Genomic DNA, 23,466 nt, shown 5'->3' with positions numbered 1-23,466 from the left:
AACCAGCAAAAAGCCAGAAGTGGGGCTGTCATTAATTGGTAGAGCACCAACCTTTAGCAAAAAAGCCAAAGCAGAGGTCAAAGCCTAGAGTTGAAGCCCCAGTACCAGCACATATAAAGAAGTCGTAGGGAACGGAATACACCCTTCAACTTAATTCTGAGCATCCTCTCCTTAGCCCCACTTTTAGTTAGGCCTAAAGAAAAGCATGAAAGTAATTAGCTAAAGTCCTCATTTTCTCACATGAATGTAGAGAGCACCAACTGAGTTTATTACTAGATTTCTGATAAAAACAGGTTTATAATTTTGAAAAAACTTTTTTAACTAATCAATATTTATCTACTCATACCAAATTTAAAGTTTTTAAAGATGTAGCTTGAAATATCTTTTTTTCCTTAAGGAAATCCTTTGAATTTGAGGATATTCAGCACTTTCGAAACCGGAACTCACCCAAGATTCATGAAGAACTTGGAAGAAATTCTGGTTCAGCACTTTATTTCACACAGTCCGAGGATAATATCTACGAAGATATCATATGTAGGTGTCTACAGCATTGCAATTAAGTTTAATGAATATGTATTTGGTGATGCCCTTAATTGTAGGAAGGTATTTTCTCTTATAGTCAAACATACTTAATTTGCCTTTGTAATGTGGGAATCTTTGATGTATACATACTCTGTGTGTGTTTGTGTGTGTCTTTGTGTCTTTGTGTCTTTGTGTGCCAGTACTGGGGCTTAAACTCAGGGCCTGGACACTGTCCCTTAGGTTTTTCACTTAAGGCTGGCACAATGCCCTTTGAACCATATCTCTTATATTCAGCTTTCTGGTGGTTAATTGGAGATAAGAGTCTCATGGTCTTTCTTTCCCTGGCTTTGAACTTTGATCCTCAGATCTTAGCCTCCTTAGCAGCTAATATTACAGACATGAGCCACCAGCCTTGCTTATAAATTCTCTTACTCTGTAATGAGTCTTACACTGATGTCATGGACGCTCAGTTGAGAAGTAAATATTTTTTCAATATGATATTTGAAAATTCTTTTTAGCTTGGACACCTAAGTGATTTTTTTTTCTTTTGCCGGTCCTGACCTGAGTGTTATCCCTGAGCTTCTTTTTGCTCAAGGCTTGCACTCTACCACTTGAGCCATAACTCCACTTCTAGCTTTTTCTGTGATTAATTGGAGATAAGAGTCTCACAGACTATTGCTAGTGCTGGCTTTGAACTGATCCTCAGTTCTCAGCCTCCTGAGTAGCTACCATTACAGACGTGAGCCACAGGTGCCCAGCCTTAAGTGCTGTTGGTTGGAGACCTTCTTTATTCTTTACATCAGTTGAGAAGAGGAAAACAGAATGTAGTCAATATTTTATTTCTTCTTCTAGTTGTAGTCACTTTTCCTTCCACTTAATTATGTTCTTCTAAAATAAGTCTCTGTATTTTTTAAAGATCCCAGCAAAGAAAATCCATACGAAGATATCCCAGTGCAGCCTTTACCCATGTGGCGGTCCCCTTCTGCCTGGAGACTTCCACCTGCTAAAAGTGCTTTCAAAGCACCTAAGGTATAACCGGGGGAGTAACTGAAGGAAACATCAGAATCTTTATAACCTGTATAGAAGGATGAAGATGGTTTAACTGGGGTCAGTAGTAAGGGGTTGCACCTTTATTGTGTGAAGTTTTTTGTTTGTTTTGATGACGGAACCTAGGATCTCAGTGTTCCTTGAGCTTTTTCACTCAAGGATGGTGCTTTACCACTCAAACCATACCTCTACTTCTGGCCTTTTACTTGCTAATTAGAGGTAAGGGCTCTTAGATTTGTTTGCCTGAGTTAGCTTCAAACCATCATCTTCAGCTCTCAGCTTTCTGAGGAGCTAGGATTACAGACATGAGCCACCATAACCTGGTAGAACATATTTCTTTATTTTTTCTGTTATTTATATATTTTCAAATTTTACCATTTCAGAAAGGATTGAGTATGAGTCCCTTTGTACAGACCTTCTCAGTTCACTGCAGTTTCTACCATTGCATAGTCTCCTGTCGGCCCATGGCCTACATTACCTGCCTTGGCGCTGAAAGCATTGGCCCCTGGGCTGAGTGAGAAGAGTAGAAGCTGTTGTTGCCAGGGAGTCTTGATGATAGAGAGGTTGCTCTATCAGGGATGAGGAAGAAGTTATGGTATCCTCCTTTGAGATCTCTTCTAGGATAATTGACTTTGTATGAAACTTGGATGATCTTACTTTACCAGATTATCTTCTCCTGTTTCAGCTTCCTCCCAAGCCTCTGTTCCCTCACCGGAAGACGATGGATCTGAAGAACTCCCAAGCTTGGTTACAGCCAAAGCTGACCAAGGATACCACTTTGCCAGTCACTTTAACTGAATGGAAACTTTTCCGAGCTGGGGAAGTTGCAAACGGAAAAAAGAGAAATCTTCCAAGGGTAAGGGTTTCATGACTTACGTTCTTCCAATCTTACGTCAGCATTTCCATAAATGAGAATAAATAAGCATGTTGGTTAGCAGGGCAATGGTGGCTCACGTCTGTAACCCTGGCTACTCAGGAGGCTGAGATCTGAGGTTCACAATTCGAAGCCAGCCCAGGCAGCAAAGTCTGTGAGACTCTCATCTCCAATAAACTACCCAGAAAAAGCTGAAGTGGAGCTGTGTCTCAAGTGGTAGAGAGCTAGGCTTGAGCACAAAGAGGCTCAGGGACAGGAAGTGGTGCTTTGGCTCAAGTGGTAGAGCACTAGCCTTGAGCTGAAGAGCTGTGGGACAACGCCCAGACCCCAGAGTTCAAGCCCCATGATGACAAAAAACGAAAACAAAAAAACAGGCTCACAGACAGCGCTCAGGCCCTGAGTTCAAGCCTCAGGAGTGGCACGCGCGCGTGCTTGCACACACACACACACGCACGCGCGCGCGCACACACACACACACACGCACGCACGCACACGCTTTGGCTGGCTGGTGATGAAGCCATGATGGTCAACAGGCTGTTAGTCTTTCTGCCTGTGCCCTGCTTAAATTAAGTCCTTTTAGGATATGCCAGATGCAATGTAGACTTTCATTTGGAATATCTTCTGGGGCATTCCATAAGAAAGCGGTTTTCATTTACTTTCCCTGTGAGGGCCCCAGCTGTGCTTGGAAGAAACGTTGTTTTCCTAGCTTAGAACCACTGATCTTGTCCAAATGCTCTTCCTTACCCTTCCTTCCTTTCCTGCTGTGCAAGCCTGTGTGGGGTAATTTGCTAGTGAGCATTCTCTAATAGGTTTTATATTGTTGTGTCAATTGGGCAGAACAGCCTGGCTTCTCTCATTTCCTAGGATATTCTACAGAGTTTGCTGTCTTAAGAGATTAGTGTATGCTCTCCTTAGCTCATTACCAAAATGTGTTTTGTCTCATTGCTAGCACAGTAGTTCCTTTCTGGAGTCTTTGAGCAGCTTTTTTTTTTTTTTTTTGCCGGTCATGGGGGCTGCACTCTGGGTCTGGGCGCTGTCCCTCAGCTCTTCAGCTCAAGGCTAGCGCTCTACCACTTGAGCCACAGCTCCACTTCTGGCTTTTTCTGCTTATGTGGTGCTGAGGAACCGAACCCAGGGTTTCATGCATGCAAGGCAAGCACTCTACCACTGAGCCACCTTCCCAGCCCTGAGCAGCTTTTTGATTGTACCTTTCAGATGCATATTAATGATTTTACTATTTTGGGTCATTTTGTTTTCAAAACACGCTTATTCCCATACACCTTTTCTGTAGCCCATAACCACACACTTTTATTTGGGACTCTCCTCTTGGTTGTTGTAGTGGTAAAAGAACACTGGCAGTTTTTCACAGTGGCAGGTGCAGAAAACTTTTAAAAGACAAACATCCAGAAATGTGGGAATAATCTGCATATTGGAAGCATATGTTTCTTGCATGTGTTTTCTTGTACTGGATAGATTCATGGTCCATTGGCTACCCGGATTACTGAATAACTAAGGACACAGGAAAAAATATAAATTTCTTGCAAATAACTTGGTTGACTATTAACTTACATAATCTTTTTTTTTCTTGTCAGTTGTGGGGCTTAAACTCAGGGCCTACATGTTCTTTCTGAGCTCTTTTGCTCAAGGCTGGCACTCACCACTTTGAGCCAGAGCTCCACTTCCAGATTTTTTTAGAGGTTAATTGGAGATAAGAATCTCACGGTCTTTCTTGCCCAGGCTGGCTTTGAACCATGATCTTCAGATCTCAGCCTCCTGAGTAGTTAGGATTACAGTTGTGAGCACTTGTACTTGGCTTATGTATTGTTCTTAACAAGTACAATTCTAGGCACTGTGTTAAATCAAAACCAATACTTAAGAATAGCTTAGAATGTTAAGAAAAAATACTAGTATACGTGGGAAAAAGTTGAATCCATGTTTTTAAGGTGTCTGTTATTAACCTCTAATTCTTCTTTCTTGTCTCTCTGAATGTGGCTCTCTCTGTCACATTAACCCTACCTACAAAGAAAGAATTCTGAGTAATTCACATAAAGTAGAATGTTATATAACAGTTTCAAAGTAGGTGTTCTGATTTCTAAAATAGGTTGTATTGTTAATACTCCTAGTAGCAAAGAGTAGATTCTCTTTTATAAAAACGTTCTGAGTGGGGCTGGGAGGTTGGCTCAATAGTAGAATGCTTGCCTTGCATGCATGAGGCCCTGGGTTTGATTCCTTAGCACCACATAAACAGAAAAAGCCGGAAGTGGTGCTGTGGCTCAAGAGGTGGAGCACTAGCCTTGAGCTAAAGAGCTGAGGGACAGTGCCCAGGCCCAGAGTTCAGGCCCCACAACCAACCAAAAAAATGTTCTGAGTGTGATTACCCTCTCTTTGAGAGCAATTTCTAGGAGCACAAGTAGCCGAGCCTTGCCCTGCCTTCCCAGTGAGTAAGTCTTCCCTTCCAGCTCTGGGCTAGTGAAAGCTTGCCTCTGCTGGATGTTTCACCACCTGGGAGTGCAGTGGCCACGTGGCCTGCATGTTGAGACGTGGTCCCTGACTCACTGGGCTCCACTCACCTGGAAGAAGGTATCCTTTCCACTCCCACCTGTGAGAGAAGCACAGGGGACCCACCCTTTAGATTCTGAATTGGAAAGTATGCAGGGTCTTATTTATGAAATGCATCTTTTCTATAAATGAGACACAGTGTCAGCAAGCCATGAGCCTTGTGGATTTGTTATGACATACTTTTCTGGTCTTTTTTCTCTTTTTAGCTTGTAATGAAAATAGATGACATATTTGAGTCTAAGAGAGGGAAGAAGAGGATAAAGTTACACCCTTACTCTGGAAAGGAAGTACCTCCTTCAAAAGGTAAAAGTTTGTTCATTCCTGTTGTCTGTAGCTATTAGCCTATGGAGGGAGAATGATATAACTTAAAGTTTGGTAGGTATGATAATTTTTGGTTTACTATCCTGTCTATGCAAATTAAATATAACCTTTGTTAGGATGAGGAACCATTTTCTTCACATCCTTTTCATATCACTGTACCAAGTAATAAGTATTAGGTAAATAAATTAAAAAATCATTATAAACCAATAAGACTAATTTTCCGTGCAGTTTGAATCATTATTTTGTATTACTACTGTGACTTCAAATCATTTATTAGTATTAGCCTTTTTTTTTTTTTTTTGGTGTTGTTGGTCGTGGGGCTTGAACTCTGGGTTTGGGCGCTGTCCCGGTGCTCTTCAGTTCAAGTCAAGCGCTCTGCCGCTTGAGCCACAGTGCCACTTCCGGTTTTCTAGTGGTTTATTGGAGATAAGAGTCTCACAGACTTTCCTGCCTGAGCTGGCTTTGAACCGTGATCCTCAGATCTCAGCCTCCTGAGTAGCTAGGATTACAGGCGTGAGCTACCAGCACCTGGCAGTATTAGCCTTCTGTGTGTGTGTTGACTTCAACTCAGACCCTCTTGTTCTCACTTGGCCTTTTCACTCAATTCTGGCACTCTACCACTTGAAACATACTTCCACTTCCAATTTTTTGTTGCTTAACTGAAGATGAATTTTTGTGTTTTGTTTTACCTTGGCTGGCTTCAAAGTGTGATCCTCAGCTCTCACACTTCTAAATAAAGCTATGGTTATAGGTGTGAGATACCAGCGCCTGGCGGTAGAGGCCCGTATAGGCCCACATAGACAGAAAAAGCCAGAAGTGGCATAGTGGCTCAAGTGGTAGAGTGCTTGCCTGGCATCTATGAAGCCCTGCTTTCGATTCCTCAGTACCACATAGAAAAAGCCGGAAGTAGCACAGTGGCTCAATGGTATAGTGCTTGTCTGGCATATATGAAGCCCTGGGTTTGGTTCCTCAGTACCACATAGATAGACAGAAAAAGCTGGAAGAGGTGCTGTGACTCAAGTGGTAGAGTTCTAGCCTTGAGCAAAAGAAGCTTAGGGACAGTGCCCAGGCCCTGAGTTCAAGCCCCATGACTGGCAAAAGGAAGGAAGGAAGAGAGGGAAAAAAGGAAGTAAAGAAGATAAAACTACCAAACACAAAACAAGAAAACAGATTCTTTTTTTTTGGGTCCAGTCGTGGGGCCTGAATTCTGGGCCTGGGCGCTGTCCCTCAGCTCTTCAGCTCAAGGCTAGCGCTCTACCACTTGAGCCACAACACCACTTCCAGCTTTCTTCTTTTTGCTTATGTGGTGCTGAGGAATCGAACCCAGGGCCTCAGTCTTGCAAGGCAAGCACTCTACCACTGAGCCACCTTCCCAGTCCCATGAAAACAGATTCTTGACATGGTTGTCTACAAAAAAAAAAAAAAAAAGGTATAGAACTTAGGATCTCTAAGTAACAAAGAATAGCCAAGTCATATTAGAGGAAAATGTTTCTTTTCATTTTTTTTCTTTTTTGCCAGTCCTGGGGCTTGAACTCAGCCTGGGCAATGTCCTTGAGTTCATTCACTCAAGGCTAGCACTCTACAATGCCGAGCTACTTCTGATTTTTTGGTGATTAATTGGAAGTAAGAGTTTCACTAAGATTATAGGCGTGAGCCACCAGTACCTAGCAGGAGAATGTATCTTACTTTATTGTAGACTTCCAAGGAAAATTTTCTTAATTTCCCTTAAAAAATTCATTCTATGGTCTAACAATTTATCCATCTGAAAATAAAATCCTCAGTGTTACAGATTAAAATTCTATTCTTATTCTGTAAGGACTGTATTTGATCTCCAACCCTTCAAAAAAGCTAGCCTCAGCCAGGTCTCACTGGCTCACGCTTGTAATCTTAGCTACTCAGGAGGCTGAGATCTGAGGATCATGGTTCAAAGCCAGATTGAGCAGGAAAATCTATGAGACTCTTACCTCTAATTAACCACCAAAAAGCCGGAAGTGGAGCTGTGGCTCAGGTGGCAGAGTGCTATCCTTGAGCAAAAAAACTAAGGGACAATGCCCAGGCCTTGAGTTAAACCCCAATACTGGCACAGACAGACAAAATTCTTTACTAGCCCAAATTGTCAACTTCTACCACCAGAAGAGGAAAAAATATACACAAAGAAGAGTAGTCCCTACTTTGTAATCTTCCAAATGAGCATTTAGCCAGATTTTTCAGGCTACCCCTCTAGGCCTGGAGGGGCTTTTCTCATGCCAGAGAGCATGTTCTGCTCTGTCATCACAGTTAGGTTTGCATTGGAGTCCTGAAGTTTTTGTCTGTATGTCAACAGAGCCTAATCGATAATTGCATATGCCAGGCTGTTGGTACTTGCTAGGCTTTACTGAATATATTCCACCCTAAACATTTTGTAACTTTCAGTTTTCAAGTGTTAGAGAACAACTTACTGCCTTTCAGTTTTTTCATTATAATTTTGTGGCTGAAAACATGAGTGCAAAAAAAAAACCAATATAAAAGAACCTAGTACTTTGTTGTTGGTGGTCATGGGGCTTGAACTCAGGGCCTGGGGATGATCCCTGAGCTTTTTTTGCACAAAGCTTGCCACTTTGAGCCACAGCTCCACTTTCAGTTTTTATGTGGTTAATGGGAGATAAAAGTCCCAGAGATTTTCCTGCTTGGGCTGGTTTTGAACTTAAAGATTTTTAGATCTCAGCTTTCTGTGTAGCTAAGGATTATAGGCGTGAGTCACCAATGCGCAGCTACCTAGTACTTGTGTGCGTGCGTGCGTGTGTGTGTGTGTGTGTGTGTGTGTGTGTGTGTGTGTGTGTGTGTGTAGGGGGGTGGTGTGTGGTGTGTGTGTGTGTGAGACAGTCTGGAGATTGAACTCAAGGCCTTGTGCTTCAGCTTGTCCTTTTTGCTAACGGCTGGTACTTTAGCACCTAATGCACACCTTCATTTTCAGCTTTTTGTTGCTTAATTGAAGGTAAGAGTCTTAGATTTGACTACCTGGGCTGACTTTGAACCTGTATCCTCAAATCTCAGCCTCGTTAGTTGCTAGGGTTACAGGCACAACCCACTGGTTTCCCACACATAATCTTCTAGAATATTGTACTAATTTTTCCATTTGAGTATTATTAATTTTTACTGACTGTGACGGGTGAATTAACACCTTCTGTGGCATATATGTGTTGAGAAAGAACATAGTGTATGAGGATTCAGAGTTCCAGGCATCCACAGCTAGGGTCAGCCACAGAAAAGGGGGGGTCTACTGTGTTATCCTGTATTTTCTTTTTTTAATTGTCTTTAAGTAGTTGTACAACAGGATTTCTGTTCAACATTTTGTTTTCTGAGTTCAATGCATCTTGGTCAATGTTAGCCCTCAGTATTTGATTTTAATGGCTGGCCTAAGTGACTTGGAGAAGGGCTTAGCGTCCTTATTGTTCCTTACTAGGCCCCAGGTCTTAGAGGTTTCACACTGTTCTCATCCTCACAGACTTCCTACTGTTGGCCAATACAAATGGAAACTTCCTCTCTTTGCAGGTGAAACCAGCGGGAACGAAAGCGATGGCGAGTACCTGCCAAAGAGTGAGTGAGTCAGCGGGCGCGCCTGCCCAGCGCCCGCCGTGGGTGGAGGGACACCTGCCTTTGTGATTAAGCATGCTTTTCCCCACATTAAGTTTCATTTTGTAGGGCATTTCTTCATTTTTAGAACCTGCTGAGATTAAGGGAACAGAATACTATATGGTCAGATGTTTGATTGTATGCAAAGGCTCCAGGCAGTGGAGTGAAGCTAGCCATTACAGTCCATCCATGGTCTGGAATGTTCTTGGGCAGCTGCACAGTGCTGCATGCCCAGACACATTTGCTGTAGTTTCATGGCAGCCAAAACAGTTGTGAATCACCTGCTGAGATAGTGCTTAGCCTTAAATATCTGATTTTTTCATAGTAGCTCAAGCATTATTGTTAAATTATTTTGATATCTCTGGCAGTGCAAAAGGAAACATTTCTTGGTTTTGGCTCAGATGCACTAGTACTACAAAGTGCATAGAGCCTTTCTGGTTCTATTTATCCAAGCACACTTCAGCACTCTATAGTTTCATCTGAAGAATTGTCACGGCAAGCTATGTGCTTCATGCTTAACTCCCTAACACGCTGAGGTATGAGAAAGTAGAAGGGAATTATCTGAGTTGGACACTAATCTTATGATTAATAGTCTTGTGCTCCTTCCACTGGCCTGGATTGCCTCAGACTTGGGACTCTATGGCCTGACTGAAGGTGGAATGAAAGCATCATTAGGCTCAGCTGTGATGTGTAATGCTGACTAGCTCAGTGATATTTATTGCTAGTGAGAAATAGAACCTGGAGTTGTCTTGTCATGAACTCAGCCCATTGGGGTAAGGAAAGCTTTGGCTAAAGCACTATATATATTGGATAATTCTAGGGAACTGTTCATAGGGAGTGTGTGTGTGTGTGTGTGTGTGTGTGTGTGTGTGTGTGTGTGTGTGTGTGTGTGTGTGTGTGTGTGTGTGTGTGAGCACTATATATATTGGATAATTCTAGGGAACTGTTCATAGGGAGTGTGTGTGTGTGTGTGTGTGTGTGTGTGTGTGTGTGTGTAACAGGGCTTGAACTCAGGACCTTGCACTCTAGCTCAGCTTTTTCACTCAGGGCTGGTGCTCTACCATGTGAGACACATCAGCATTTCTGGCTTTTTTTTTTTTGCTGTCTAATTGGAGATAAGAGCCTCTTGGATTAGTCTTCCCAGGCTGACTTCAAACCATGATCCTTAGATCTCAGCTTCCTGAGTAGCTAGGATTGCAGGGTGAGCTACCAGCATTGGACCCTAGTTGTATTTTTTGAGAGTTCTTAACATTTTGATCCCTAGTGTGACTTTTTGGATTGAATACATAATAAACAAAAAGAAAAGAACAGTCAGAGAATGAGTTACCACCAGTCAGTAGCTCAGGATGAAACATAAGCAAATCTCAGAAACACTTAGACTATTTCTTCTGTTGCTAAACATTTCTTCTAGTAAAGACTATTAGAAGAGAAAGTAGATGTGGTAACAATAGTATTTTAAATACTGTGTTTTCTGCTGGGCAAAGTGGTCCCCTACCTGTAATCCTTCAGAGGCAGGAGGATCACAAGTTTGAGGTCAGCTTGGGCTCTCCAGTGAGATAAAAATCAATCAAATGCCTCTTGAATTTCATTCTTTTGAGTAGTCTGTTAATGAACATCTTTTCCTTTTTTTTTTTTGGTCGGTCAGGAGGCTTGAACTCAGGGCCTGGGTGCTGTCCCTGAGCTTTCTCGCTCAAGGCTAGCATTCTACCACTTGGAGCCACAGTGCCACTTCTGGCTTTCTGGTGGTTAATTGGATATTAATTGGTGGTTAATTGGAGTCTCGGGGACTTTCCTGTCTGAGCTGCCTTTGAACCGTGATCCTCAGATCTCAGCTTCCTGAGTAGCTAGAATTACAGACATGACCTAGCAGCATCCAGCTTTTTCCCTTCTTTTCTCCTCCTCTTCCTCCTCTTCCTCCTCCTCCTCCTCCTCTTCTTCCTCCTCCTCCTCCTCCTCCTCTTCCACCTCTCCCCCCCTTCCACCCCATTCCTTCTCTCTTGGAATCAAACCCAGGACTTTGAATATGCTAAACAAGCACTGAAGCACTCACTCCCTGCCTTTTTCCTCTTGAATTTGGCACCATTTATGGTATAAGCATATATCTATCATTAGTAATACATGCCAGGAAGAAGGAGGACATTGCAAGCTAACTATGGGTCTCATTTGATGAGACTTGTCTCTGTCTGTTCTTAGGCTTTTAGTACTATCCTCTTCCTCCTGGTCTCACAACGCTTCCATCACTAGCATCTCTTCTCAGTCAATTGGTTTTTTTCCCAAATGTTTTACATATGGCCTGGTATGCTGCCACGAAAGAAGAGTGGCATAGAATCCATATTGGGTATAGACACGTAATGGTCAGGACATTAATGTGTGTCCTGCCCCTGGCCGTAGGTAGAGCTACACGGGAAGGTGCGTGAGGAGGTCTTGGCCATCTCCATTGAGTCAGCATTGACAGTGAGGATGGGTATTGGGTGAGAGGTGACCTTGGGAGGCTAAAAGGAGCAGAGAGTGGTATAGGGCAGACCGCTGCTATGGTTTTACCACAGATCGCCAGAGGCGCGTGACACAGCTGCAGCACTCTACCAAGAGGAACCCTCACTACCAGACCTTGGAGCGGGACCTGATCGAAATGCAGGAGCAGCAGCTGTTTGAGCTATTCGTGGTGGTGTCTCTGCACCGGAAGCCCTCAGGGGCCAGCTATGTGCCCCAGGTCATTCAGCAGTTCCCCAACAAGGTAGGCTCCTGGAGGCTCAGAAGTACTGGAAGGTTCCAGTGCTGCATATGCACTTTCCTCTTCAGTGTGGTCACCATCCCAGCCAGCTCTCACCAATAATGGCGCTTGCTGTGGATTTGGTGAATGTCCTTGATGACTCTCAGGTAGCCTGAGCCAGAGGTAAATAAGCCACAAGGAGACAAACTCATTTGGCAAGGCAGGCTTTTATTTTATTTTGTTTTATATTTTTATTTTTTTGCACCAGTCCTGGACCTTCAACTCAGGGCCTGAGCACTGTCCCTGAGTTTTGTTTTTGTTTTTTGTCAGTCATGGGTCTTGAACTCTGGGTCTGGGCGCTGTCCCTGAGCTCTTCAGCTCAAGGCAAGCACTCTACCAGTTGAGTCACAGCACCATTTCCAGTTTTCTGGTGGTTTATTGGAGATAGGAGTCTCATGGCCTTTCCTGCCCGGTCTGGCTTTGAACCGTGATCCTCAGATCTCAGTCTTCTGAGTAGCTAGGATTACAGGCGTGAACCACCGGTACCCAGCATTCCCTGAGCTTCTTTTTTTTTTTTTTTTTGTCGGTCGTGGGGCTTGAACTCTGGGCCTGGGCGCTGTCCCTCAGCTCTTCAGCTCAAGGCGAGCGCTCTACCACTTGAGCTACAGCGCCACTTCCGGTTTTCTGGTGGTTTATTGGAGATAGGAGTCTCACGGTCTCTCCTGCCCGGGCTGGCTTTGAACCGTGATCCTCAGATCTCAGCCTCCTGAGTAGCTAGGATTACAGGCGTGAGCCACCAGCGCCCGGCTCCCTGAGCTTCTTTTGCTCAAGGCTAGCATTCTACCACGTGAGCTACAGAGCTACTTCTGGCTTTTTCTATTTATGTGGCACTGAGGAATTAAACCCAGGCTTCATGCATGCTAGGCAAGCACTCTACCACTAAACTACCTTCCCAGTCCAGGTTTTTATTTTTGACTTTATCACTAAATACTCTTTAGCAAGTTACAAAGCTTCCATTTCTTCGTCCTTAAACAAGAGGAAGATGAATGTGAAATGCAGTGTATTGCATGGTTTTGAGCTATCCCTTCAAGTTTTCCACATCTGCGCATGAGGTTGTTTCGTTTATTTATTCTGTCAGTTGTGAGCTATCCCTTCAAGTTTTCCACTTCTGCGCATGCGACTGTTTTGCTTATTTATTTTGTCAGTGTCCACCGTCCCTGAGCTTTCTTGCTTAAGGCTAGCCCTCTACCACTTGAGCCATAGAGCCCCTTCTGGTTTTCTGGTGATTAATTTGAGATGAGTCTCAGGGACTTTCCTGCCTGAGCTGGCTTTGAACTATGATCTCAGATCTCAGCCTCCTGAGTAGCTAGGATTATAGATATGAGCCACTAGCACCTGTCTTGAGATAGTTTAAATAAGCACTTAGAGCAATGTCTGGTATATAGCAAACTATATATAATGTTATTCATTATTAGGACTTAATGAGATATAAATGCATTTGATAATGGTATCTGAATTTTTCTTCCTTTTGGGACAGGATCCTGGTAGGTAACCAAGGATGGCCTCAAATTGGTGATCCTCTTGCCCAGCCTCTAGATGCTGGGATTTGTAAGTGTGCATTCAACACCCAGCTTTGCTGCTAGTAACACTGTAATTTGATTTGCGCTGTCTACCTTTTCCAAACTTCCATTCATCTGGGTGCAGTTGCTCATACTAGAAATCCAGCTATTCTGGTGAAGCAGATAGAGATGATCATGGTTTCAGACCAGACCAGCCAAAAATGTGAGATCTCATCTCAGCAGACAAAGCTGGGCGGGTGGCGCATGTGCCCTCATAGCTATGGCAGGAGTGTAATAGGATCCAGGTCCAGGCTGGCCCAGGCAAAAAGCAATGGTGTATATTAAAAACAACAAAAGCAGAAAGGGCTGGAGTCATGGCTTAATGTGGGGGGTAGCATTTGCCTAGCAAGTCCAAGCCCCTTCGTTCAAACCTCAGTATCACTGGGAAAGGAAGTCAGATTTCAGGGATTGGGAGTATAGTTCATTCTGTCTGTAGAACACACACATCTCAATTTACATACTATTTACATACTAATTTACATACTAATTCTTTCTGGAGATACTAGAAAGACGAACACTCACTAAGTGACAGAAGCTGAGGGGAGAGGAGACTTCATGGCCAGTGCAGTCATATAATGCCCTTGGCTTAGCAGCCCTGCTGGCAGGGCCTTGGTGCTCTGAAGCTGCCATCTGGAAATGCTTAGTAGTTGTATCTTTGGGTTTGTGTTGTTTTTTTAAATTGAATTCTGACAGGCCAGTTGGGTTTGTGTTGAGGTTTCACCTCCTGCTGCCCTTCCTGGGATGGGTTTGGTAGTTTCTAGTTCCCTGGGCCCTTTCTTGATTTTTTTTTTTTTTTTTTGTTCCAGTACTGGGGCTTGAACTCAGGGCCTCATGTTCTCACTTAATTTTCTTGCTTAGGGGCTGGGAAGGTGGCTCAGTGGTAGAGTGCTTGCCTTGCATGCATGAGGCCCTGGGTTCGATTCCTCAGCACCACATGAGCAAAAAGAAAAAAGCCAGAAGTGGCGCTGTGGCTCAAGTGGTAGAGTGCTAGCTTGAGCTGAAGAGCTGAGGGACAGCACCCAGGCCCAGAGTTCAGGCCCCATGACCGGACCCCCCCCCCCCAAAATTTTTTTTCTTGCTTAAGGCTGGCACTGCAGCACTTGAGCTATCCCTTCACTTACAGCTTTTTGCTCGTTAAATGAGAGACCTGAAAGTCATGGACTTTTCTGCTCTGTCCGCTTTGAACTGTGATCCTCAGATCTCAGTTTCTTGAGTTGCTTGGGTTACAGACATGACCTACCAATTCCTGGGCGGGTCATACTAATCTCTACATGATTTTTGGCTTGACTAAATTTAGGCTGTCTAGTAAAGTACAAAACATACTTTTACAAGAGTCTTCAATGCTAAAAGTGTATGGCAAGTCCCAAACTAGTAATTAAGTAGCAAAAATGACATGCTGGGGAAAATGATTTTATATTCGGTAAATTCTAAAACTAGTATCTTTTCTTAAGTAATAGTCATCTGCATGTTCAAAGCATCTTTGATTATTAACCAGAGAATGTTTTAGACTGACTAGATCTGTAATATCAATGGTACCATACAATGGGTTTAAATATTCTATGAATCATAAAAATATTGTTATTTCATTTGCATGAATTCTAAAGTAGATCCTGCTTCTGGAGAAGAAATGCTAGGACAGCAAGTTACAGGGTTTCCCCAGGAATCTTTTTTTTTGTCGGACGTGGGTCCTGAACTCTGGGCATGAGTGCTGTCCCTCAGCTCTTCAGCTCAAGGTTAGCACTCTACCACTTGAACCACAGCGCCACTTCTGGCTTTTTTCTGCTTATGTGGTGCTGAGGAATCGAACCCAAGGCTTCATGCATACAAGGCAAACACTCTACTACGGAGTTACCTTCCCAGCCCCACAGGAATCTTTTCTGTATAAAAATAGGATTCCTTATCTTTAATGTTCTCAGGGCATCTTCAGTGATGTTCAGTCTTTGCCTTCTTGTTCTGCTTTCCCAAGACTGGGTTGTTTTTATTTCTCTTCTCTACTTTCATACAATAATGTCACGATGTTACATTTTTCAGGGTGACCATGGTTATAAGCAATCCAAAGACACTGAAGAGAGGCTTAAAGTTATCCCAAAATTTTGTTTTCCTGATTCAAAGGACTGGATGCCAACCTCAGAACTAAAGAGGTGAGAGGACCATGATTTTTGATGTCTAATATTGGAACTGCAAAAATAGAATCAGAGGGCTGGGAAGGTGGCTCAGTGGTAGAGCGCTTGCCTTGCATGCATGAGGCCCTGGGTTTGATTCCTTAGCACCACATACACAGAAAAAGATGGAAGTGGTGCGGTGGCTCAAGAGCACTAGCCTTGAGCTGAAATGTTGAGGGACAACGTCCAGGCCCAGAGTTCAGGCCCATGACCGAGAGGGAAAAAAAAAAAATAGAATCAGAGAATTTGAAAACTGAGCCAGGAACAGAAACATTGCCAGAAGAAGGATTCCTAGAAGAAAGGAAGAAACAGAATTAGAATATTTCCTGTGTGGGCTCACAAAAGAAAACACAAAATAAATTCAGTGTTAGAGAGAAAACAGGGTTAAGAGTCACTTCAGCCTGATGCCAGTGGGTTGCAACCTCTGGACCTGGGCACTGTCCCTCAGCTCTTTAGCTCAAGGTGAGTACTCTACCACTTGAGCCACAGTACCACTTCTGGTTTTCTGGTGGTTATTTAGAGTCTCACAGAGTTTCCTGCTTGGGCTGGCTTTGAACCATGATCCTCAGATCTCAGCCTCCTGAATAGGTAGGATTACAGGCTTGAGCCACCAGTGCCTGGCTTGATAATCATTTTAATACCTTCTTTTTTCTGTTTTTGGGTTGTTTGTTTGTTTGTTTGTTTTTGGTTGGTCATGGGGCTTGAATCAGGGCCTGGGTGTTGTCCCTGAGCTTTTTCACTCAAGGCTAACATTCTATGACTTTGAGCCACATTTCCACTTCAGGTTTTCTGGTGGTTAGAGGTAGTCTCATGGACTGTCCTGTCTGGGCTGGCTTCAAACTACCAGTCTTAGATCTTCAGCCTCTTGAGTTGCTGGTATTACAGATGTGAGCCACTGTGCCCGGCATACACTAATTTTTGATTGATTGTTTTGTGAAGAATGCCTTATATAGGGGTTTGGCCCCCACAGTTAACCATGAGTTTTTTCCTTTCTAGTGAGACATTCTCCTTTGTCTTGACTGGTGAAGACGGAAGCCGGTGGTTTGGTTATTGTAAGAAGCTTTTGGTAAGTACCAGACTGCTACAGAGTTAGTCAACTAGGAAATTCAGAAACACTTCCTCTAGATGAGTGTAAGGGCTACTTAATTATTTGTGTATTAAAGAAGCTTTGTTACAAAGGTGCAATACCCAAGTGCCTCTTCAAGGACTTTTTTTTTCCCCACCAGTCCTGGGGCTTGAACTCAGATCAGAGTCTTGGATTTGTCTACCTGGGTTGCTTCCAACCTTGATCCTCAGACCTCAGCCTCCTGAATAACTAGTGTTATAGGCATGAGCTTCTGGCACTCTGCCTTTTTTTTTTCTTTTTTTTTTTTTTTCTGTATTTGCTTGCAATAAAGAATGTAAGTACTGACACCACCTTCAAACTGGAAAGGTCTGTGCCCTTGCTGGCAATAAACAGTCCTTACCTGTTGATGATCGAGTCCGGCCTATTCCTTTTCTGCTTCCCTCCATTTTCCTAACAGTGGGAAGGCTGAAACAGGTATGTGGATACAGGAGACAATCATTCCCAGGTCTACAATGGGTTGTTCATGGCCATTTCTAGCTCTTTAGGTCTGATTTTTCTCTAATCTTACTTTGAGGTTACCTGAGGTAGCCTTAAAATAAATTCCCCTCATTCATGTCTAAGACAACTTAATCACTATTATTTATAACAAAGAAATATAGTGTCTGTTTTGTCCAACTTAAAATTCAAGAGAGGGACACTCAAAGAATGTAAGTGCTGAGATAATGGCTTAATGTCAGTGGCACTTAAAGAATGGAATCCATTGAAGTTCAGAGTCACTCACCAACCAGCTTAGGCTGTTTGTATTCAGGTGCTTCCATCACACCTGGAATCATACTGGAATCACACATCATACAGTCGCTCAGCACTTCCCATCTCTCAATGTTCACTGGGGATGAAACTATAGGGATCCTGCCTTATATTAAAGAGAATTAAAAGAAGCCCGGTATGGCAGTTCATGCCTGTATCCCTGTCTACTAGTAGAACAGGCCACTTAGAACAAGACAAGGTCTTGCTTGAGCCCAGAAGTCTGAAGCCAAGCTTAGTGACATAGCAAGACCTCCATTTGAAAAAAAATGTTAAATGATTCCCTCCCTCCCTCCCTCCCTCTCTCCCTCCCTCTCTCCCTCCCTCCCCTCCCCCCCCTCCCTTCCTCCCTTCCTCCCTCCCTTCCTTCTATAATGGAGCTTGGAGTCAGAACCTTGAGTTCTCACTTGGCTTGTTCACTCACAGCTGTCACTCTACCATCTGAGCCATACCTCCACTTCTGACTTTTTGCTAGTTGATTGGGGATAAGAGTCTCACAGACATTTCTGCCCCAACTGGCTTCAAACCCTGATGCTTAGATCTCAGCCCTCTTAGTAGCTAAGATTATAGATGATAGCTACCAGCTTCTAGTGTAAGAGAGTCTCCTTGGTCCAAATTAGTGAACATGTGATTTTTTTTTTTCTCTTCTAGCCAGAAGGCAAAGGAAAGCGACTTCCTGAGGTGTACTGCATAGTTAGTCGCTTAGGCTGCTTCAATCTGTTTTCAAAGGTGAGTGGAGATGGTTAGGAACATGACACTCTTCTGAGCTCTGGGGGCTGTTCATAGCAGTGTTAAGCAGCATAGTCTTTAACCTGTTGTGGATATTCATGGGCATTCCTGCTCAGGCTGGCTAGGAACCAAGATTCTCCGATCTCAGCCTCCTGAGTAGCTCTTTTATATGCTTTAGAAAGTTTCCCCATCTGTTATTAGGAACCAGACCTGACTTAGATCTCTAACCCACCCACAGATGCAGTGTAATTCTCACTCAGCTTGCTAAATCCCGGTGAGAAGAGCACAGCTGGAAGCTTACATCTTCCCTAGATCCCACGTTGTTGGGTTTTGTCATCAGTGTCACTTTCTTTGCCCCTTTCTCTTTGAAAAACAAGTTGATTCATGTTAGTAGTTTTTCTTAGGGCCATGAAGATACTCCAAATGATTTGGTGCTTTAATCTCTCGTGGGTTGTAGAAGCTTCTCTGTCTGCATCCATTTTAGTTATTTTCATGTGTGAGCTCCCAGCCTGGCAGCTGCTGATTCTTCTGTTATTGAGTCCATAATCAAACACCACGCTGTGTATGAGCAGATCCTGGATGAAGTAGAGAAGAGAAGAGAAAGGTCACCAGCCCTCGTGTACCCATTCATGCGAAGTGTAATGGAAGCTCCTTTCCCAGCCCCTGGACGCACCATCACGGTGAAGAGCTACCTGCCGGGGGCCGGAGATGGGGTGAGTTAGTACACTTCCTACACACCGTTGAGCCTGTCCACGTGGCTCCCAGTTCCCGGGGGATGGCGCTGCTCTCTTCATAAGCCATGATGAACATTTCTAGGCCCATAAAGAATTGAAGAAACATCCAATCAATCTGAACTTCAACCCATGACCCAAAGGCTTCCTGTCATATATCAACTGGGCTCTCTGCAGTGACCATGTCTATGAGGTAGATTATAGTCACCCATATCACTATCAGATGGGATGATTTCACCAGAAATAAGTGTGCGAGCTGGTGGGGTCATGGGATGATATAGGCAGTTTTGCAGAGTAGTAGCCTTCTTTTGGACTAAGCGAGCCCATTGGTAGTGTGATTAGGGGCTTTTTTCCAACACCAGCACTCCTGATTCAGATTCTTGTATTTCAGTCCATTGAGCTCTGCCGACCACTAGATTCACGACTGGAACATGTGGATTTTGAATGCCTTTTTAAGTGCCTGAGTGTATGTCATCTCATCCAGGTCTGTGCCTCTCTCCTTCTGGAGCGGAGAGTAATCTTCGTTGCCAACAGCCTGAGGTAAGTAATAAGTGAAGCCAAGGACCTGTAGCTAGGATTACAGAATCCTAGCTGCTCAGGAAGCTGAGATCTGAGGATTGTTATTTGAAGCCAGCCTGGGCAAGAGAGTCCATGAGATTCTTTTTTTTTTTTTTTGGTCCGGTTGTGGGGCCTGAACTCTGGGCCTGGGCGCTGTCTCTCAGCTCTTCAGCTCAAGGCTAGCACTCTACCACTAGAGCCACAGTGCCACTTCTGGCTTTTTTCTTTTTGCTTATGTGGTGCTGAGGAATCGAACCCAGGGCCTCATGCATGCAAGGCAACCACTCTACCACTAGCTACCTTCCCAGCCCCTCCATGAGATTCTTATCCCCAGTTAACCAAAAAGCCAGAACCGGAGCTCTGGCTCAGAGTGGTAGAGTACTAACCTTGAACCACAGAAATTCAGGGACAAGCACCTAGACTCTGAGTTCAAGCCCAGGCTAGCACACACAAACTCCCATATTGCTACCTAGATGTAGTGGTTTATATCTGTAGTTCCAGCTCCTTGGAAGCTGAGGCTGGAGGGCCACTTGAGCATCAGAGTTTAAGGCCAACCAGAGCAATATAGTAAGGCTTCATCTCCCTTTTTGGTAGTACTGGGATTTGAACTTCCCTCACATGTCTAGGACTGCATTTTCCCACTTGAGCCATATCCCTAGCCCTTTTATGTCTTATTTTTCAAACAGATCTTAAGCTATTTTCCCAAGCTGGCCTTGGCTTACAGTCTTCCTGCTCTGCTTCCTGTGTAGCTGTAAGTATAGCTACACGAGTACACAAATACTCCTGGCACTCAAGACCCCATCCCTTAAACAAACAAAAATTGCCAGGAGATGGTGGCTCATGCTTATATCCTAGCTACTCAGGAGGCTGAGATCTGAGAATTACAGTTCAAAGCCAGTCCAGACAGGAAAGTCTGTGAGACTCTTATTTCCAATTAATCACAGAAAAATCAGAAATGGTGCCATAGCTCAAGTGGTAGAGTGCCAGCCTTGAACAAAAATGATAATAATAATAATAACCTAATACTGCTTTTCTATGACAACGGTTTTTAGCTTGATAAATTATGGTGAAACACTCGATTGAAATTAAACAAATAAGGGCTGGGAAGGTGGCTCAGTGGTAGAGCGCTTGCCTTGCATGCCTGAGGCCCTGGGTTCAATTCCTCAGCACCACATAAGCAAAAAGAAAAAAGCCGGAAGTGGCACTGTGGCTCAAATGGTAGAGTGCTAGCCTTGAGCTGAAGAGCTGAGGGACAGCGCCCAGGCCCAGAGTTCAGGCCCACGACTGGACCCAAAAAAAAAAAAAAAGAAAGAAATTAAACAAATAAGTTAAATGTTTAAATAAAATGCTAAAGTATGAGTTTTCTCTGGGTTGTGTGAACACTGAGCATATCCATTTGGGACTGTTTCGGTACTATCTGAGATGCCTCAGTGCATTGCTGTATATGTAACACCCTTCACCTCTTCTCTGGCTAGCACCTTGTCAAAGTGTGGCCATGCGGTGGTGGCCACCCTGTACCCCTTCACCTGGCAGCACACCTACATCCCGGTCCTGCCCGCCTCCATGATCGACATTGTGTGCTCGCCTACCCCCTTCCTCATCGGAATTCTGTCTTGCTCCTTACATCACCTTCAGGACCTGCCCATCGAAGAGGTAAGATGCCCCGAGTGAGCCCTTAGAGCAGCGACTGAGGGAAAAGAGCAGTTCTCCTACTCTTAGTGGTAGTGGTAGAATTGTTACTGAGTAATGTAATCTGGGGCTTGAACTCAGTGCCTGGGCTCTGTCCCTGAGCTTCTTTTGCTTAAGGCTAGCACTCTACCATTTGAGCCAGAGCACCACTTCCACCTCATTTTTTTTTTTTTTTTTTTTTTTTTTTGGTAATTTATTAGAGATAGAGAGTCTCACAGACTTTCCTGCCTGGGCTGGCTTTGAACTGTGATCCTCAGGTCTCAGCCTCCTGAGTAGTTAGGATGACAGGCGTGAGCCACCGGCACCCAGCACTATTTTTAGTTGGGAATGATGGGATCTTCCTTGTGTTGTTCCAAAAAGTAAATTTTCTTTCATTCATTCGTTTTTTTATGCCAATTCTGGGGCTTGAACTCAGGCTGGCACATTCTAGCACTTGAATCATAGCTCCATTTCCAGCTTTCTGCTGGGTAATTGCAGATAAAAGTCTCAGGAACTTTCCTGCCTGGGCTGGCTTCAAACTGCAGTCCTCAGATCTCGGCCTCCTGGGTAGCTAGGGTTACCGGCACCCAGTGAAGTTTTCTTTTTTAAATCAAACTCAGAAATCACTCTGGGTTAACTTTAAGCATTGTTTAAGATAGATGCCCTTTGTGCTTTTAGGTTATTTTTCAGGTAGGATCTCACATTTTTTTTCCAGAGATGGTCTTGGTCCTTTATCTTCCTGTCTATACCTCTTAGCCTTGGGTCACAGGTGTGTTTCTCCATTGCCTGGCTTATTGATTGAAATGGAGTCTCATTGACTTTTTACCTGTACTGATGTCAAACTAGGATTCTCCCAAATGGGGTTGCTTGAGAAGCTGGGATTCTAGACATGAGCCACCATGCTGACGTCTTTTCACCTTTTCAGTGTGCAGGCATTCTTACTTTTAATATGGTTAAAATAGTTTTCTATATGGTATTTTTTGAGATCTTTTTCATTATTTAATGAAGATATTTTTCCTATTTCATCTTTTTATTAGTTTTGCCTTTAATGTTTGGTTCTTACTCCACTTAGCTCTTTTTACATGGGGGGGTTATAGAATGTGAAGTAGGATCAGTTTTTAAATGGATACCTTCCTGGAAAGACTCTACCGCCTACTCTAGCTTTGCTGCACTCATCTGTGAGTCTCTTAATCTCCAGGTGTACATCACATCATATTTTCAGTTTATTTGTATTGATGGGTCAACTTCTAAATGGGATATACTGTTGACTTTACATTGTTTAAAACCATTCCTATTGCCTGAAAGAAGGAAAACACCCAAGCCACTGTGCAGTGTCCATGTCTGTGACTGTCTCTGGTTGAACCAGCCTGGCTTCTTTTGTTCCATAGGTGCTGATAGTTGATCTCTGTGCAGACAAGTTCTTACAGGAGGTGAGTAACAAAAGAGGTGATTATAGAATGTTTGGGGATGGAGATCTCTCTGTAGATAATGGAACAGAAAATAGGTGAAAGTACTTAAGAGACTATGACTCAAGAAAGACTTGGGTTCCTACCCATACATGAATCGTAGTCCAGCATTGACCTGAAAATTTGGCTGTGTTTTACAACTCGCTGTCCCAAACGAGAGGAAGGAGGAAACAGAACATGTCACTGCCAGAAGAACCAGCCATCCTCCAGCTCTAGATGGGCTGACGGATTAGCCTCATAACATTTTAAAAGCATGAATTGAGGCTGGGCACCCTGTGGCGCATGCCTGTAAATCGTAGCTACTCAGGAGGCTGAGATCTGAGGATCGAGGTTCAAAGCCAGCCTAATCAGGAAACTCCATGAGACTCTTATCTCTAATTAACCACCAGAAAACCAGACCCACATCTGTACGTCAAAGTGGTAGAACACTAGCTTTGAGAAACAACAACAACAACAACAAAAAACTTAGGGACAGTGCCCAGGCCCTGAGTTCAAGCCCCACACTGATTAAAAAAAAAAAAGCATGAGGGCTGGGAATATGGCTTAGTGCTGGCCTAACACACATGAAGCCCTGGTTCCATTCCACGTACACAGTACCACATACACAGAAAAAGCGAGAAGTGGCGTTGTGGCTCAAGTGGTAGATTGCTAGCTTCAAGCCAAAAGATGCTCAAGTAGAGTGCCCAGGCCCTGAATTCAAGCCCCAGGACTGCCAAAAAAAAAACAAAAACAAAAACAAGAATTAGGCCACAATGTGGTTCAGTGATAGAGCACTATGTAACATAAACAAGCGCTCTGTGTCTCAATCTCAGCCCCACTCAAAGAGACATTAAACAGCTAGGGGTTGGTAGTTCACACCTGTAATCCTGAGATCTGAAGATTAGGATTAGAAACCAACCAACCCGAGCAGAAAAGTCTTTGAAACTCTTATATCCAACAAGCCACCAAAAAGCTGGAAGTGGAGCTGTGGCTCAAGTGGTAGAGCACCAGTCTTTTTTTTTGTTGTTTTGTCGGTCAT

At 43.7% G+C, this 23,466-nt stretch overlaps 1 protein-coding gene across 2 annotated transcripts in view; it reads left to right on the top strand.

The window, feature by feature from the left end:
* The window catches only part of Dennd2c (DENN domain containing 2C), a 55,420-nt gene that overhangs the window by 24,666 nt on the left and 7,288 nt on the right, over window positions 1-23,466 (top strand). For both annotated transcript variants that reach the window (XM_070006398.1, XM_070006397.1), the window contains 13 exons: window positions 398-534; window positions 1,439-1,551; window positions 2,255-2,425; window positions 5,209-5,305; window positions 8,855-8,899; window positions 11,482-11,669; window positions 15,296-15,405; window positions 16,423-16,492; window positions 17,948-18,025; window positions 18,598-18,738; window positions 19,148-19,296; window positions 20,790-20,967; window positions 22,371-22,412. In XM_070006398.1, coding sequence (XP_069862499.1) covers window positions 398-534; window positions 1,439-1,551; window positions 2,255-2,425; window positions 5,209-5,305; window positions 8,855-8,899; window positions 11,482-11,669; window positions 15,296-15,405; window positions 16,423-16,492; window positions 17,948-18,025; window positions 18,598-18,738; window positions 19,148-19,296; window positions 20,790-20,967; window positions 22,371-22,412 — 1,519 coding nt within the window. The remainder of the gene's footprint in view (window positions 1-397; window positions 535-1,438; window positions 1,552-2,254; window positions 2,426-5,208; window positions 5,306-8,854; window positions 8,900-11,481; window positions 11,670-15,295; window positions 15,406-16,422; window positions 16,493-17,947; window positions 18,026-18,597; window positions 18,739-19,147; window positions 19,297-20,789; window positions 20,968-22,370; window positions 22,413-23,466) is intronic.

This window comes from Dipodomys merriami, unplaced genomic scaffold (genome assembly GCF_024711535.1).
Source record: "Dipodomys merriami isolate MVZ:Mamm:240054 unplaced genomic scaffold, mDipMer1.0.p SCAF_7, whole genome shotgun sequence".
In the NCBI taxonomy this organism is placed as follows: domain Eukaryota; kingdom Metazoa; phylum Chordata; class Mammalia; order Rodentia; family Heteromyidae; genus Dipodomys; species Dipodomys merriami.
This window is presented reverse-complemented; position numbering and strand designations above follow the sequence as displayed.